This window comes from Saccostrea cucullata, unplaced genomic scaffold (genome assembly GCF_032062105.1).
Source record: "Saccostrea cucullata isolate Sc308-1 unplaced genomic scaffold, CSIRO_AGI_Scuc_v1 ctg9962, whole genome shotgun sequence".
Taxonomy (NCBI): domain Eukaryota; kingdom Metazoa; phylum Mollusca; class Bivalvia; order Ostreida; family Ostreidae; genus Saccostrea; species Saccostrea cuccullata.
In genome coordinates, this window is record NW_026924912.1 from 5005 (window position 1) to 21893 (window position 16889).

Here is a 16889-nt window from a genome sequence, read left to right on the forward strand (position 1 = left end):
ATATCGAAAGAAAAAAAAATATACTACAAATGAAATATGCGTCATTTAGAATTAAAAAAAAAACAGCCTCTTCAACCTCAGTCAATATGTATATTGTGATCTGATAAATACTAGAATTTAAAATTGATTCTAAAATAATCATGCAACAGTGTTTTATTTAAGTAACACGGCTCACTATCAAAGCATAAATGAACTTTTCTCTCAACACAATATATATTATTCTATGTATTACATGTACTTGTATTCTTTGTTATATATCCTTAAACATAAGTTGACAATATTGATGTCTCTCTTTTTCGGAATTTGGAGAAACGAATCAGTAGTTGAAATCTCGATACGTATATCTGAAACGTTAACAGTGATATGTGTTAAGTTGTATCAAATTTAAAACATGTATATATTTCAGGTTGACTATTCAAATCATTGTATAAATTTAAAAGGAATTTAATTGATTGTTTGCCTCTGTTTTTCAGTTTAAAAAATGATTCTTTTAAAGGATTTGAATATAATTTTATTTATCGCTTTGTTTGTATCACTTTCTTTCAGCTATCTCTTAAACATCCGGGGTTTAAGACGTTCCCTTGACTAGATAGGATACATAGTAAAACTTCAATAATTACCATTTATATAGCACAAGGGCATATATAAATATTTTGACAAGTGATATCTAATTGTTCAGGAAAGGTGGATGTGTGTTTCCCTTATATATTACAAGCGATTTCTAAATTTTATATCATTAAGGGTTGCAACTGCAACGCTTATTGATACACCAGTGTGTATCATTAAGCGTCGAATATGTCGATATTTGCTTGTTACATTAAGCGTCGATGTTGCACTGCATTTGTGACGCTTAATGATATAATTCTATCATTAAGCGGCGATTTAGCATTAGTGGTTGATAATGTCAGCTATTAATTAAATAATTTATGGCATTAAGCGTTGCAATTGCAACGCTTAATGCTACATGTATATGTATCATTAAGCGGCGTTTTATCATTAGAGGTTGCTACAGAGCTTTTCTGATCACCTGCTGTTTGTATGTCTATCTGTCCGTCTTTTTCCCATTTCAAGAAGGTGAGTTTTTCCCTCGAAGGGAACTCTTTTACTGTGTTAAATACGCATGCGCTATAAGAAAGTCACTTCCGTGGACGTTCTTGATGTAAACATGTTAAATGGTGTAATGCCTCTGTCATATGACAAACTGTTCTTGTGTTTGTGAATAAAAAGAAATCTTAACTGATTCGTATTTTTTTCAAATGCTCACTCATAGTCCCTTTCTGGATTTGTATTAGGCTGTATGTACTAGTATGATAATACACAGTGTGACCCCCCCCCACCCCTCCCGCTCCCCACTTACATTTTTTAAACAAAAGCTAAAATTTCATTTTCGGTAGTGGATGTTCTGCAGACGGATCGTCATTATCTACAAACTGTACATAACAAATTTAAGAATTTGTTTGTATAGTTATAAAGATTTTACGAATTCTAGGACTTTTTTTGGAGACTGATGACATGTCCATCTACAGTTTTACCTCTGAAATTGCTGTAGATACTGCAGTAGTTCGTCTTCCGCAACCGATATCAAGAAACTGTGTTTTTGCACGATTGTATGTCATACCATAGTTTACTTACAAGAGCACATTTGGTGACAATTAAAGGTCTACTTCATTTGAATTAAGCATGTTTCTAGAAATTTTTATTTGTTAAATAATCCATTCAATTTATTGTATTAAAACTTTGAATGCAATTCTAAATGAATAATTCAATCTCATGTGCTCATGTTACGAAGAAAGACTGATAAAAAATACAGTATAGCGGTTTATTTTAGAGGGCTGTTAATTTTGGCTTTTTTTGGCGTTTTGATAATAGTCCGCTAAAATTTTAATCGTTAAAATAGTAAGTTCTCTTCTAATTGTTCATCTCCAAAGGGCTAAAACTCTATGTCGGCTAAAATAAATTACGACGCCAAAATTATTGGCATACCTTTGAGCAAGTAAAACGCCAAATTTTACACCCGCCAAGAAAACCCGCTATACGGGGTAGCATCGACCTGAATTCGTGTAACACGTGTTGTATAAAATCTGAGCTGCATTTAATCAAAGATTTAGTGTAGGATCTAAGCATATGTATATTCCCGAGTAAAATACACTGATTTTATTTTAGATCAGAGAATTGACAGCAGAAACACGAAATTGTTACAATAATTTCCGAGCGTATTTCACGTTAATACGGAAACATTCTTTTCGTAAAAAGTATTTATGTTTTTAAAATCCCTTCAGTGTAAGTATTTATTTTCATAAGTTATTCTGTTTTGCAAAGTGTTTAAAAAGCAATAAGAGAGAGAGAGAGAGAGAGAGAGAGAGAGAGAGAGAGAGAGACTCCATCTTCGCTGGCTGAGGCTTAATTTCTGATACGCTACTCTCCACATTTTTCGGATACGCTACTCTCCTCATGAGGAGAGTAGCGTATCAGAAACACTCTCCTCATGAGAAGAATAGCGTATCAAAAACGCTTGGCTAGCAAAGATTGAGAGACTCATGAAACTTCGTGTAACTGACATACATGTACATAATTATGTGAAAAATATAAATACCGTAATTATATTGAATTCACAATTAATAATTCTAATCATTTTTAAATTCCACAACATTGGTTCATATTCAAATGTTCAACTCATTTATACATTCGTTCTCTATACATGCTGTACGCACGAAACCCTCTTGCATCATATGTAAATCAAATTCAAGTGTGTAACACTCAACTGACATCCAGCGAAATTCATCTTCACAGTTTCACCGGTTACCTGTATTTTGTAAATTATCCTTGTTTTAAGGCATAATATACATGTATCCGGTAGATTTATAATATAAGATTTTAAGAAAAATAACAATAACCAGCTAGCAGGCACGTAGCAACGGGGGGTGGGAGGGGGAGCGGGCTCCACCCCCACATTTTTTCCCAACATTACCTAACTATTGAAAACGTTCATTAAAAGACAGCCCCCACACAGGTTATACTGCGGTAATGTTATATTAGGGAAATGTAGTATTTTAAGCCAAGGAATAGGTGTTGAAATAAGAGCTTTTTCGCTTTTAGTCAAAGTTTTTAATTTTTTTTATTGGCTGGTCAACTTTCTACGAAAGCCCATTGAGCTCATTTTGGTAGGTTAAAAAATTAATTTTTCGCGTTATAACGCGAAACTTTCGCGAATTTTCGCGTAACTTTCGCGTTATAACGCGAAACTTTCGCGATAAAACGCGAAACTTTCGCGAATAAACGCGTAACTTTCGCGTCATAACGCAAAACTTTCGCGAGTAAACGTGAAACTTTCGCGAATAAACGCGTAACTTTCGCGAATAAACGCGTAACTCTCGCGTTATAACGCGAAACGTTCGCGATATAACGAGTAACTTTCGCGTTATAACGCGAAACTTTCGCGATATAACGCGAAACTTTTGCTGTTTTACCAAGACATTTGCTTAAGTCTCAACTTTCTTTTGATTTTGTGATCAAGTTTATTTATTACAATGAAAAGCAAAAGGCTATTTTAAACGTGGACTATCTTCCTATTGAATCTATCTTTACCGTCTTAGATGGTCTTTCTCAGTACTGTTCAAACAATTCAAAGATTATTCGAGTTTTCTAAAAGACTTCAATCGCTATCATTATTATCAATCGCTATTATCATTATTATCGGGGAAAATCACCCCTTTCCAGCGTCTTCTGATGCACTTTTTTAGAGATGATCTCAGAATTGTGAGAATTGGATTGCAGATTTTCATTTGTCTCCGTTGGATGCACTGTAGAAATACGATATCGGAAAAATATTGACAACTAATATAAGTGTATAAACTCTGCCGTATATACATGTACTCTAATAGTTTTGATTTATGGCCCTAGTCCACGAACTTCTCTTTAACCCCTCGGATAAATTTGTAATTAACAAACAGCATCACATGGCCCATAAAGCTCATGAAATGATGCACTGTTCATTACTTTTATTTATGTTTCTACAGGGTAAAAATTTTAGTCCAAAATGATTGATGGCTTAATTTAATAGTGGTACAGTTGTAGTAAGTGTTAATGGTTTTAAAAAAAAGCTTTTAAAAAGTGTCAAGTGGAGATTTTTCTTAAAAAAATAATCAGTCTAAAGAATTTCTTGAATTTAAAATTTGAAAAACGTAGAAGAAAAAAAAAACAAGGTCTAAAGTAGAAAAAAATATTCTGATGATCGACTAATCTATCCTATTCTCGTATCATTTCTCCAGTATATCTTCTAAAGAAATGATAATAAGTTGCTGAGAGTTCCCGACTGTTTTCATGTTTTATCTGACAGTCAAGATTAAGGTTCCTGAATAACATTCTCATTATATATGCATATTATTTCGCGAAATAACGCGAAAGTTACGCGTTTATTCGCGATAGTATCGCGTTATATCGCGAAATTACGCGTTAATTCGCGAAAGTATCGCGTTATAACGCGAAAGTTACGGGTTTATTCGCGAAAGTTTCGCGTTATACCGCGAAAGTTACGCGTTTTTTCGCGAAAGTTTCGAGTTATAACGCAAAAAATTTATTTTTTTACCTACCAAAATGAGCTCAATGGGCTTTCGTAGCTTTCCAGGTAATTAAAAAAATATTTCTCTGGTTGCCCCCCCCCCCCCCCCTTATGAAGACGATGCTACGTGCCATGCTATTTCGTATCGCTTTCTAGAAAGGAGGCTAACAGATCCTTTATAAAATCGCCAATTATCTAAACCTTTTTCGCAAACCATTTCCTTTTTTTGAAATTTTTAAATGCAGCGTGTAAGTTGATCATTTCTTTCTCGGATTATCAAAATGCGTAGTCCGCGGAAGTTACGCTGGTGTTGAAAAGGAAAAAAAGATGGGTTTAGTCCCTCAACAGGGTGAAATAATCAAGATAAGAAAATAGGATGGGATCATGGAAAAATCTTCTTTTTGCATGTAATAACCACTGGACCAGAAAAGCTGAAACTTATGTTGAATATTTCTGGAATAGTGTAGATTTTTTCATTTTCCAAATTATGATCCCGGGGGGGTAGGACAGGTCAAAATAGGTATTACAAAGAGGAAATCTAAAAGAATAGTATGACCATAGTTACTCAGGTGAGCCATGTGGCCCATGGGCCCTTTTGTTTTACTTGTCAGGGAATTATGGAATTCTTAGTACAACATGTAGTTGAAATTGCCCCCCAACTGAAAATGTACGGCTGCCCTCCCATATTACACTTAAATTGCTTCCAACAGTAGTACATTACAACAAATATTTGACTTATTTATGCAAACAAATAATTCTTGGTTGTTTTCCTGGCCCCATGGCTTCTTTAAATCACTTAAGATATGTCTTGGGAGAAGCTCGCGATCGTCTTAAAACAGGAACTAAGAATACATATAGGAAATAAGAGGTCCCCTAATACAGGACAGAATTAATGGCCTAACTTAAGACTAAGATGTGTCGTAAGTTCGTCGGAAATGATGCCCTATTCCTTATATAGCTTCATAAGCTTCCATGTAGGTAGGTTTTGTGAAATTTTTTTGTAAATATCAAACGTGAATATTTACATGTATGTGACCCCATGTTTGCATTTACTTTGCATTACAAGCTGAGGATATGTGGTCTATGTGTATGATGCTCGGTAACGGTTCAAATTCCGGAAGATCCTAGCTTTTTTTTACAAAATTTTTTATTTACTAATATTTACTAATTGAAAGTATTCACCATGTGAAATAAAAAAAAAAGGAGTAATGACGTCTGCTTATATAAACTCATAACATCGGATAAATAATAAGCTATTAAATCTTTATACCAATTTTGGCATCTTTTAGATATAAAATTTGATTCAATATACATCTATAAATTTGTTAAATGTACAAATTATGCGCTTTTTTTTTCCCGAAGCAGGGGAGGCAAATTTTCTGAATTAGCTTGTTCCAATAAATATTCGTTCAAAAACTATATACAGTATATATTTAATATAATTGAAATCTCTTTTTATAATTAAGTCAATATAGTACAAATATACACACCTCCCTGTACATGTAATCATAAAGAAGGAGACTCTAAAACTTGAATTGGACCTGTCCTATTATATTTCGGATGATATTTCTGTAGATCATGTGGGTTTGACGAGTTTATCTAAATATAACCTAAATATGTACAAGACTTTAAGAAATATTTTGAGAATAAAGGAAAAGGCAGAAATACCAATATAATTTTTTGTTCTCCTTTTGATTTACAATGCAACTAAACTTACGTCGAGATAATATACATGTAAATGAAGGTATCAAATATACAATTTTATTTTTTCTCATTTAAAAAAAAAGTATCCTTTATTTACTTTATGTATATTTGAATTTGAATTTTCCACATATCTTCCTTCAGTTATTCTAAATCTTCGAATACAAATAGGGAAAATATTCTTGAACAGTTCTAAACAGTACATGTATCAAGAATGGTGCTGGTCGTTATATGTGTTTTGATTGTTAAAACACTACTCAATTAATCTGGTAATCGGATTTTAATCCATATACACATGTAGGTCTGTTTCGCTTTTTGAAACATTACTATCATACTAGTCAAAAAAGCTGAATTGAGTTAGATGAAAAGAAAAAAAAATGGCGAAAAATGAATTAAAAAATCACCTAAATTATGGAGGTCCTTTAAACTATATGCATCATATTTAATGACAGTGTTTCTCAATACATGAATATGTTCACAACACGTTGTAGATGAGTTTTCCACACTGACTGATGACGAGGTGTTGGTGTTATTCTGTTTTCTGTGTTCTGACTCCAGTCCTCCAGACTTCACTGAAACAGAATGGCTGGACTTGCTTAATGAGATACGACAGAGAGCAGATGATAAAAATAATCCTGTAAAAAGTGAGGAAGCACAGCAGACTCTGGACAGACTGAAGTCACGTGATTACCTTTGGGAAGATCAGGACAAGATAACGAAGGACACAAAGGATGAGACAATGTATAGAATAGCATCAATAAACAGTGTTATACCATTCAATTACAGTAGTTATAACACAGCCAGTGTGTACCTGAGATCATGGGGATACAACAGAAAACCTGGAGAGAAGTGTGTCAGTAGATATGACAGTGATCCCTTACTGATACTCCGTCTACAGATGAACATACTGACTCACGTCACCATGGAGGACACGGGTATATATGATGAGATACAGCAGACATGTAAGTCAGAGTAAAATAATTGTAAATTGTTCTATTTTTTTCTTCCAGAATTTTATTTGAATAATTGGATTACATTTTAAAGAGTTAAAAAGTTATCAGTAGAAACATTTATACATTTAAATCACTTTCTTTTTTTATTTGTAGTTGCTTCATCGGTTGCAATTTAATGCTACTAGATGATTAACTTATTATAATAGAAGTAACTGATCGAATATATTTAATAAATCTTTAATTTGATTGTATCTCTACCTATGTCATCTATGTATACATAATAATATTACAGTGTAAATGTTTATTATAAAGGATATATTTTTTTCTACAGTAAATATCCCAGAAAATAAAATTAAGAATAAAGATGAACGAGAAAAATTTCTTACGGAACTAAGAAGAGAAGGGGAGGCTGTACATTACAGGGGAAGATCACAGGACAGTGTAGATCACGTGACGTGGCTCTGGAGATACTGGAGACCTGACATCGTGAGATCCTGTATAGGTCTACATCCACACAACGACATTTACATCATCGACAACAAAGCTTACAGGAAACCAAGTAAGAAAGTTTGATTTTCTAGCAAAAATGAAGTTAGTTTTTTAGTTATTTCCGTGAATTCGGTACTATAGATTTATATTTACTCAGTTCATTATATTTGTTACATGTACCTAAGACCTTGTATAGAAAATTGATTTATAGGCAGTTTGCTTAGCCTGTTGTCCAATCTGTTCAGTAATCTGAATAAATATTATCTAAATCTACCTGTAACTTTGTGTAGACATAAATTTAAAAATGAAAGATGTCATTTTTTCTACTTAAATAAAGGAGAGGATTTGGGTTTTGGGAGATTGAAGTTCTTTCATGACCATTTTTTTGATCTTTCAAACAATATGACTTCCCATTCTTCAACTTTAACTAAACTGCAACATGTGTATTGAAAGTGTATGTGTGTGTGTGTGTGTGTGTGTGTGTATGTGAGAGGGGGTGGATACATACGTCCAAATGTTTATTATCTATACATGTACGCTTTATATCGTTTGAAAAAAAAAGTTTGGGACTCAACCCCCCCCCCTTCCGCTAGCCCCCTTGTTTCGACGCCAATGGTAATCTTTTTTTTTTAAATTGGAGGTTTTTTTGTATTTTGCAAATTTAAATGTCAGTTAAAGTATCAGTCTGTTTATCTCCCTCGATTTCGTTTTAAATGTTGTAAAATTAAACTTGTTTAAATATTAATCCAAATTAGAATTATTCTCCTTTATCTTTAACAGGATTTTCATTTGCTTATTTTCTATTGTATGTAAGTGTACATGTACTCCGCATGATTTATTGTGAAAGGTGGTGAACATTTACAAGCACTATTCATCGTTAATATATAGAGTAATATAGAGTAAGTCAATATATTTTTATTTTTAGGTTAGTTATTTTTTTCTTTCTGGCTGCCATCCTCCCTTTCAAAAAGTGTGCTGTTTCAGTGGACCGAATGTATGTCTTCATGTGTGTCTCTATGTGTAGGGGGAAGGGGTTGGAGTGGTGTGTGGGGGGGGGGTTGCAGAAACATGAATCTATATTGATTTGTGTATTGCACTTTTTCATTGACCAAGACAGGAATGTGCTGTCCAAGAAGTTGATTTTTGAATTGCTTGTGCACAAAAATAAAGAAATTCCTTTAGAAGCTAAAAAGAAATATATGACAGTTGGTGGAAATAAAATTCTGCATACTTTTTAAGAAGGGGAGGGGGAGAGGCAGCTCCATTGAAAACCTCTTTAAATTAAATATATGAAATGTTACAATTACTCCCCTTCCCCCTCCCCGTCTTTTCCTGCAGTTTCTGTGAATCCTGCTAAACATGATTGTGTATTTATGCTCCCCATGCAAGATCGCTTAATTACATGTACAATGTCTTGTTGATATTTTTTCCCTTTTATTTTCTATCCATTTTTCGTACTCCTCGTCATTCTGCTATATGTAAAAAAAATAAAAATAAGGTAGGGGGAATATATGTTCAAGTTCCACCTAAAAATATTTCCTTCAAAAAAGTAAAACAAAAGTTTTACTAAACTGTTTGCCTACTTTTGTCACCAGATGTCCGACAAACAAGAAAATAATGTGGTGTCGCTAAAAGAATGAACTCCCTACTCCTGGACTCTAAAGCAGATGCTCGAATCACTGTGTCTCGCGGGCGACGAAAGCAAAACATTATTTCTATTTATAGCTATTATTAAGAATAAAAATCATTTTTTACAGATTTGCATTCGTATTTCAGGATTATTATTAAATTAATTGAGGATAAATCTCCCCATCTTTTTAATTGCATTTATTCAGCGATGGTTAGAGTAGAGATTAAAAAAAATGTGGTGGGGGTGGGGTGGTTCACATCCTAAAACATCTCTGTTCAATAAGACTCAATATATACATGTACATACAGTGTAAAGAAAAAGATTTAAGTGCAGTTCATGTAGTTCCACTGAATGTCAACAATTTATTTATTTTATATTATTGATTTATTTGTTTGGTGATTTATAATTTATTTATTTGTTTGTCATTTCAGATAAAATCCTTAGCTATCCAACGAAAGTCAGATGTCTACTGTATTGTTTACTTATATCTGAGAAATATCGGATTAAGTTCATTGAACAATCACACAAAATCATAATGGAAAAAATCAGACAGAGGTATTTCCCTGATATTACTGATGACGGCTCGGTAGATCCCCCTGATGGATTCACAGAAACACGTGACGGTGTTATAACCTTTATATCAGACGACATCCGACATGACGTCATGTACGCCTTTGTTACGGAGTGTCTGGTGGAGGACAGTGATCTGGAGTTTTTCCTGACCACGGCGTCACGTGACGTGATATCAGAATACTGCCGGTCCTGGGATTATAAGAGGAGTGAGGGGGAGAGATGTCTGTATTTACCGAATAGACCGTGGGAGATGTACGACCTCTTCATAGACAGTCTACAGCTGGACATCATCACACACTGTACCGTGTCTGACGAGATGATTCATGGCAGGATCAGTGAACGTTGTAAGTATAACGTCTCCAAGATCTGTCTTTAATAGTTATGTGGTTCACTGGTTTATGTAGTATTACCTCTGTGGCACTCTAGTAAAAATGTCATATTTCAGGGAGAATCTTCCTCATTTTTTAATATGATCATCTATGGTAACTCTTTCATTTTCTTGAACTGTGTATAAAAATACATTTATTTTTATCTGTTTTTCATTAGCGTATTCTTTCAAAAAAGCAAAATCAAAAGTATTAAATCTTATGTTATTGCATGTGAATGTTTGATAAATACATTTAATGATTGAAAAATTATTTTAATTGTAACCCCTGTGAGTTAAGTGTAGTTTTAAAATTCATAATTATAAGAATTTAATGTGGATCTTATACGCAAGTTCTTTGTAAATCGGGCCCAGTTATCGAAAGTACACGGTAGTCCACAGACAGAGCGATGAACATTTTTATGCTAGTTATTTTAAACAGCATGACTAATTTCGCAGATTTTTTCCTTTGTTTTATTTTTCATATTGGATTTAGAGGGAAAAAATTATTTTGAATGAAGATGATTTCTTTACGCAATCGTCTAGAGATTAGTTTTAATTGTACATTGTAACAAGCTTATTCAGAGAATCCTTGTTCCCCGCTAAAGGGAAAAAAGATGTGCCGATGGGGGGGGGGGGGGTCAAAGGAATCTGGAGTTTTGGTAAAACATAAAATTTCAAAAAATGAAAGCCGCTTGAGATATCGCCCGGAATTGAAAGTTTTTCACCGACACAGAACATCAATTTACAACCTTGACCTTTTGACCACCAATAATCAATTAGGGCTCTTTCATAAGTCAACGAGAGTTGTGGTATTCATTCATTCAACAAGCTCAAACTCTTCCTGAGATATCGCGTGGAAACGTGCGGAAAAGTGTCAAAACAGACAGACTTTTCATTATTTACGACCTAGACATCTAACGTCAAAATCTTTCATAGGCCATAGAGGAACGAGGTATAAAACGTCATTGCATAAGCTCGATTGCTTCTCAAGATATCGCGCGGAATCGTGTGGAAAAGTTTTAAGGTCAAAATCTGGTAAATGACTTTAGAACGATTTTGTGAAGTTACATGTACTACATCATTATGACATAATAAATACATTATGATGACATAATAATCCATTTCAACATTCTTTTTTCCCGTACTTTACGACATAAGCAGAATTATGTATGAAATAGGGTATTTTCATGGCATTCAATTTGAGTTTTTTTCATTGAAAATGACTGTTTAAAATATGGTTTTTCATCTTTTTAACCTACAAATTATGACCCGAAACACCTAATATGACCAAGCTAACGTTATAAAGCATCATTACAGGAATTAATTCCTGGAATTTGATAAATCTGTCTAATAGGTATTTTTAGCTCACCTGAGCCAAAGGCTCAAGTGAGATTTTCTGATCAAAATGTGTCCGTTGTCTGTCGTTGTCGTCGTCGTCGTCGTTGTTGTTGTAAACTTTTCACATTTTCGACTTCTTCTCAAGAACCACTGGGTCAATTTCAACCAAACTTGGCACATAGTATCTTAGGTAAAGGGGATTCAAGTTTGTTCAAATGAAGGGCCACGCCCTTATTCAAGGGAAGATAATTAAGAAATAATGAAAATTTGATGGTATGTTTTAAAATTCTTCTTCTCAAGAACTACTGGGCCAGGAAAGATGAAACTTAAAGAAAAGAATCCTCAGGTAGTGTAGATTCAAGTTTGTTCAAATCATGCCCCCGGGGCTAGGGTGGGGCCAAAATGGCCGACCCAGGTTTTACAAAGGAATATATAGGAAAAATCTTAAAAAATCTTCTTCTCAAAAACCTTTGGGCTAGGAAAGACTAAACTCATGTGGAAACATTCTCAGGTAGTGTAGATTCAAGTTTGTTCAAATAATGACCCCCCAGGCTAGGGTGGGGCCACAATGGCCGACCCAAGTTATACATAGGAATATATAGGAAAAATCTTTAAAATCTTTTTCTCAAGAACCATTTGCCCAGGAAAGATAAAACTCATGTGGAATCATCCTGAGGTAATGTAGATTCAAGTTTATTCAAATTATCACCCCCGGGGCTAGGGCGGGGTCAAAATGGCCGGCCAAAGTTTTACATAGGAAGATATAAGAAAAACTTTAAAAATCTTCTTCTGAAGAACCATTGAGACAGGAAAGATGAAACTCATGTGAAATTATTCTCAGGTAGTGTAGATTCAAGTTTGTTCAAATCATGACCTCTGGGGCTAGGGTGGGGCCAAAATTGCCGACCCAGGTTTACATTGGGATATATTGGGAAACCTTTTAAAATCTTCTTTTCAAGTACTTCAAAGCCATGATTAGTGATATTTATAAGAAATCATCCTAATGTAGTGTAGATTCTAGTTCAAATCAGGAACCCCTGAGGGTTAAAATTCAAGCCCCCCCCCTATACTTTCAGTTCTGATCTGATATGTGCTTTTACCTAGCCGATGTGCTCAGGTGAGCGCTGTGGCCCCTGGGCCTCTTGTTCATTTACTTGATCTTTTAATTTATAACTTAGACCTTGGAAATTTTGACCTCAAAATCAAAAGGAGTCTTTCTTTTGAAACTTGGAGTTATTATACCCTACGCAACTAGTTGCTTGAGGTATAATGTTTTTGACCCGTCCGTCAGATTGTCAGAAAGTCAGAGTGTCAGTCAGTCAGTCATTTTTTTATCAGCGCAACTCCTCATAAACCGCTGCACAGAATTTCGTCAAACTTTGCAGGTATTTAGGACACAATATGTAGATGAGCATGTTACCAGAAAATTCCGATTCCATTATTTTTTCCGGGAATTTCCGCACTTTTTAACTTAGGCATTTGGCCATATCTTGAATATAGAGATGAACAGTTTTTCAGCCCAACTCCTCGTAAAAACCGCTGCACAGAATTTCGTCAAACTTTGCAGGTATTTAGGACACAATATGTAGATGTGCATATTTCCAGGAAATTCCTATTCCCTATTTTTTCCGGGAATTTCCGCACTAAAAAATTAGGTGTTTGGACATACCTTTTATATAGAGATGAACAGTTTGTCAGCGCAACTCCTCATAAACCGCTGCACAGAATTTCGTCAAACATTGCAGGTATTTAGGAAATAATATGTAGATGTATATATTACCGAGAAATTCCAATTCCTTTATTTTTTCTTAGAATTTCCACACTTTTTTTTGGCCATACCTTGAATATAGAGATGAAGATTTTGTCAGGGCAACTCCTCATAAACCACTGCACAGAATTTCGTCAAACTTTAGCGATATTTTGGACACAGTGTGAAGATGTGCATTTTACCAGGAAATTCCGATTCCTTTATTTTTCTGGAAATTTTTGGCACATTTTATGCCCCGCCATTAATATGGCCAGGGCAGATAGAGTTTGTCCTGTCCGTCTTCCGTCCTTCCGACCTTCTGTCCTTCCGTCACACTTAAATTTGTGTTTAGCTCTGTTCAAAGTTAATATTCAAAGAAAGTATCCAAGATATTTTCATCAAACTTCATATGCTGATAGATATTGATGAGAGCTATGCAACTGCATCATCATTTTTTTGACCTTGACCTTTTTTTTTTACCTTGACCTCACTTTTCTTAAGTTAGTGTTTAGCTCAGTGTTAAACATACCATTCAAGATGGTGTTATCAAATTTCACATGTTGATACATGTACAAAGTTGCACGGATAATGCATCTAGGGATGAACACTACCCGACTTGCTTCGGATGATGGATCTGACCTATATTTTCATTCCCAAGTAACTATAAGCCCTGTCTGAACCAAACTTGCATGGATGATGCATCTAGGGATGGACACTACCAGACTTGCTTCTGATGCTGGATGTGACCTATATTTTTATTCCTTAGTAACCATAAGCCCTACCTGAACCAAACTGATCAAATTTTATACACATACAAATTTTCATGTTGCTTTACTAATATATCTTCGGCGGGGCATTCATGTCCTATGGACATATTTCTAGTCAAATTAGATTTTTGGCCATACCTTGAATAAACAGATGAACATTATGTCAGTGCGAGCCCTCATAGACCGCTGCACAGAATTTCGTCAGACTTGGCAGATATTTAGGACACAATGTGTAGATGTGCATTTTACCAGGAAATTCCGAATCCTTTATTTTTCTGGGAATTCTGGCACTTTACAACGTAGATTTTTGGGGATATCTGGAATATAGCAATGAACAGTTTGTCAGTGCAACTCCTCATAAACTCCTGCACAGAATTTCATAAAACTTTGCAGATATTTAGGACACAATGTGTAGATGTGCATATTATGGGGGAAATTCCGTTTCTATTATTTTTTCCGGGATTTTCAGCACTTTGAATTTTGGGGGAGCGTGGGGTTTTTGAGCTTGATCACTTTTTCTTTCATTGTGTTAAATGTACATGTAATTGCTAAACCTTTAAGACTTCTCGATATACAGTATAAGTGGAAATTTTAGCGAGACGCAAATTTATCGATTTCAACCTAAATTCAGGTATTTTAATTTTAGCGAGAAGTAATTTTAGCGACATTTAAATGCTAACTAAAGAAGCTATTACAAAAATACGCAATTAATCTTTTAGCGATATTAAATTTTAGCAATGTCAGCACCCTCGCTAATAATGCCAAAATTAAATCCTCGTTAAAAATTCTACTTATATGGTATATGGCTTAAAACGAATGCGTTGCAGAAAGACAGAAATATAAACGGAGGGAACGACAGTCCGAAATTAATATATCCCACGTTCAGCGAGGGAAAAAAATAAAGAAATGGGGACGAGTATTTGATTCTGAGGAAAGGGAGGGACTGACAAAGGGAAAGGAATAACCTGGTCTCGAAGATGTTGCTAGTAATTGATTTGTCTTCGACTGGGAGGAAAATAGATAATCTGTACATGACCAAAGCCATTAAACCCCATACCCCCATCTCCTCACCATCACCACCTATTTAGAGTTTTTAATTGATGACTTTATTTTTTTCATTTTGCTTCTCAGATATTTGTTTTAGTAAAGATGAACATAAAATTGTATCCTTCATCTATATGAAAATAAATAATTTGACTTGGAGAAAATAGCCAGCACCCCCCTCCCACCCCCCACCCCCCAGCCTCTTCAGAATCAACTTGCCATCCCCTAACAAAATATGTTTTTACATATTCCAGTTAAGAGGATAATTATAATTAGACTCATGTTATGTTTAGTGAAGATACCCGAAGAAGTATTGCGTTGGGACATAGAAGCAAGAAAAAGGTTCGTCAAAATTTCAAGTCAAGGCAGTGTGAACATGTGCCGAGCCAGAGGAATGATAGTGGGATGCGCAGGCGCAGGAAAAACGACTCTGCTTAGAAGACTTCAAAGGGAAAACAAAGAAGAAAACAAACAACCAACAGAGACAACCGTCGGTCTTGATATTCACGAGGATTTGTTTGAAATTAAAGATGACACATTAATAGGTGAATTTTTTTTAAATATGTTCAGCCGATATGTGTATATATGGGTAAATTTCACTTAACCTAGATTTATTTTTAATTGAATTTCAATTCAAAACAAATTGCAGTTCTTTTTTAAAAGACCAGAAGGTTGTTTTCAAAACGTTCATTTTGTTAAGATGTTAAAATAAGTGCCATATAAACACTTCACTGTGTTTTATAACATGAATAATTTTATATCATGAATGTGAATATATTTTCATTTGCAATTCTTATCTCACATTTTTTCAGATTTTGATAAAAATGGAACCCAATCAGACAAGACTTCTAACAACACAGATGGAAGACAACTTATAAGTATGACGGACTTCGCTGGACAAGTAGCGTATTACGCGTGTCATCAGATCTACCTCTCAAGAAGAGCCTTTTATCTCGTGGTGGTTGACATGTCTAAAGATCTGAAGGAGAAAGCTATATCATACGACACTGACAGACACAACCCCATAGGATCTTTATTTCATAACTGGACATTTGCAGGTAAATACTCTCAATGAAAGAATTTTTTTGTACAGAAAACCTGTTTTATACAGTGTTATGCATTTATAACTATGGCTGCCATCGTATTTTAAGATTATATGTATCTCATATAACTTAGAATCACCGTTTACATGTAACATAATTTCAATAGACGCATCACTTGATACTGCGTTTAATTTTTTTTTGGCAAGACTACTTTTCGTTTTGGCTGCAATCCATTAAAACCTACTGTGAGGATGGAAAGTCTAAAGAAAGTCGATATGATGAAATCAAGGCCACCCCTGTTATCCTGATTGCCTCACATCATGACTGTGTCAAGGTAAACATCTTTCAAGGCGTGTCGGTAGACTTTTTCCAAATTATGTCGATCTTATTATGAAAAAATCGTTTTTTTGTTTTTGTTTTTTTTTTTTTTCTGCAACATTTATGTTATCAATACATATATTCTTAAGCATTTATGTCAGTGATGTAGAATCTTTTTTGAAGGGGGGGGGGTACCTGAAAAAAAAAAAAAAACTTGACATAAGTTGACTAGCTATTTAAAAAAAAGGGGGGGTATCGAAACTCAAACTCCTATTTGTTGGGGTTGAAGGTCCCATTTTTTTCAGTATCAATCCCCCCCCCTTTTTTTTTACATAAACATACTACTTCTTTGAAAAAAAAA

At 34.5% G+C, this 16889-nt stretch overlaps 1 protein-coding gene across 1 annotated transcript; it reads left to right on the top strand.

The window, feature by feature from the left end:
- Positions 1-6750: 6750 nt before the first annotated feature.
- Positions 6751-16544, top strand: LOC134267588 (uncharacterized; the record flags this gene model as incomplete). The annotated part of the gene is made up of 6 exons (XM_062749791.1): positions 6751-7221; positions 7544-7771; positions 9763-10248; positions 15461-15712; positions 15980-16225; positions 16417-16544. Coding segments are annotated over 6 exons (1811 nt in total), but the record flags the coding sequence as incomplete, so codon positions are not given.
- Positions 16545-16889: the final 345 nt, after the last annotated feature.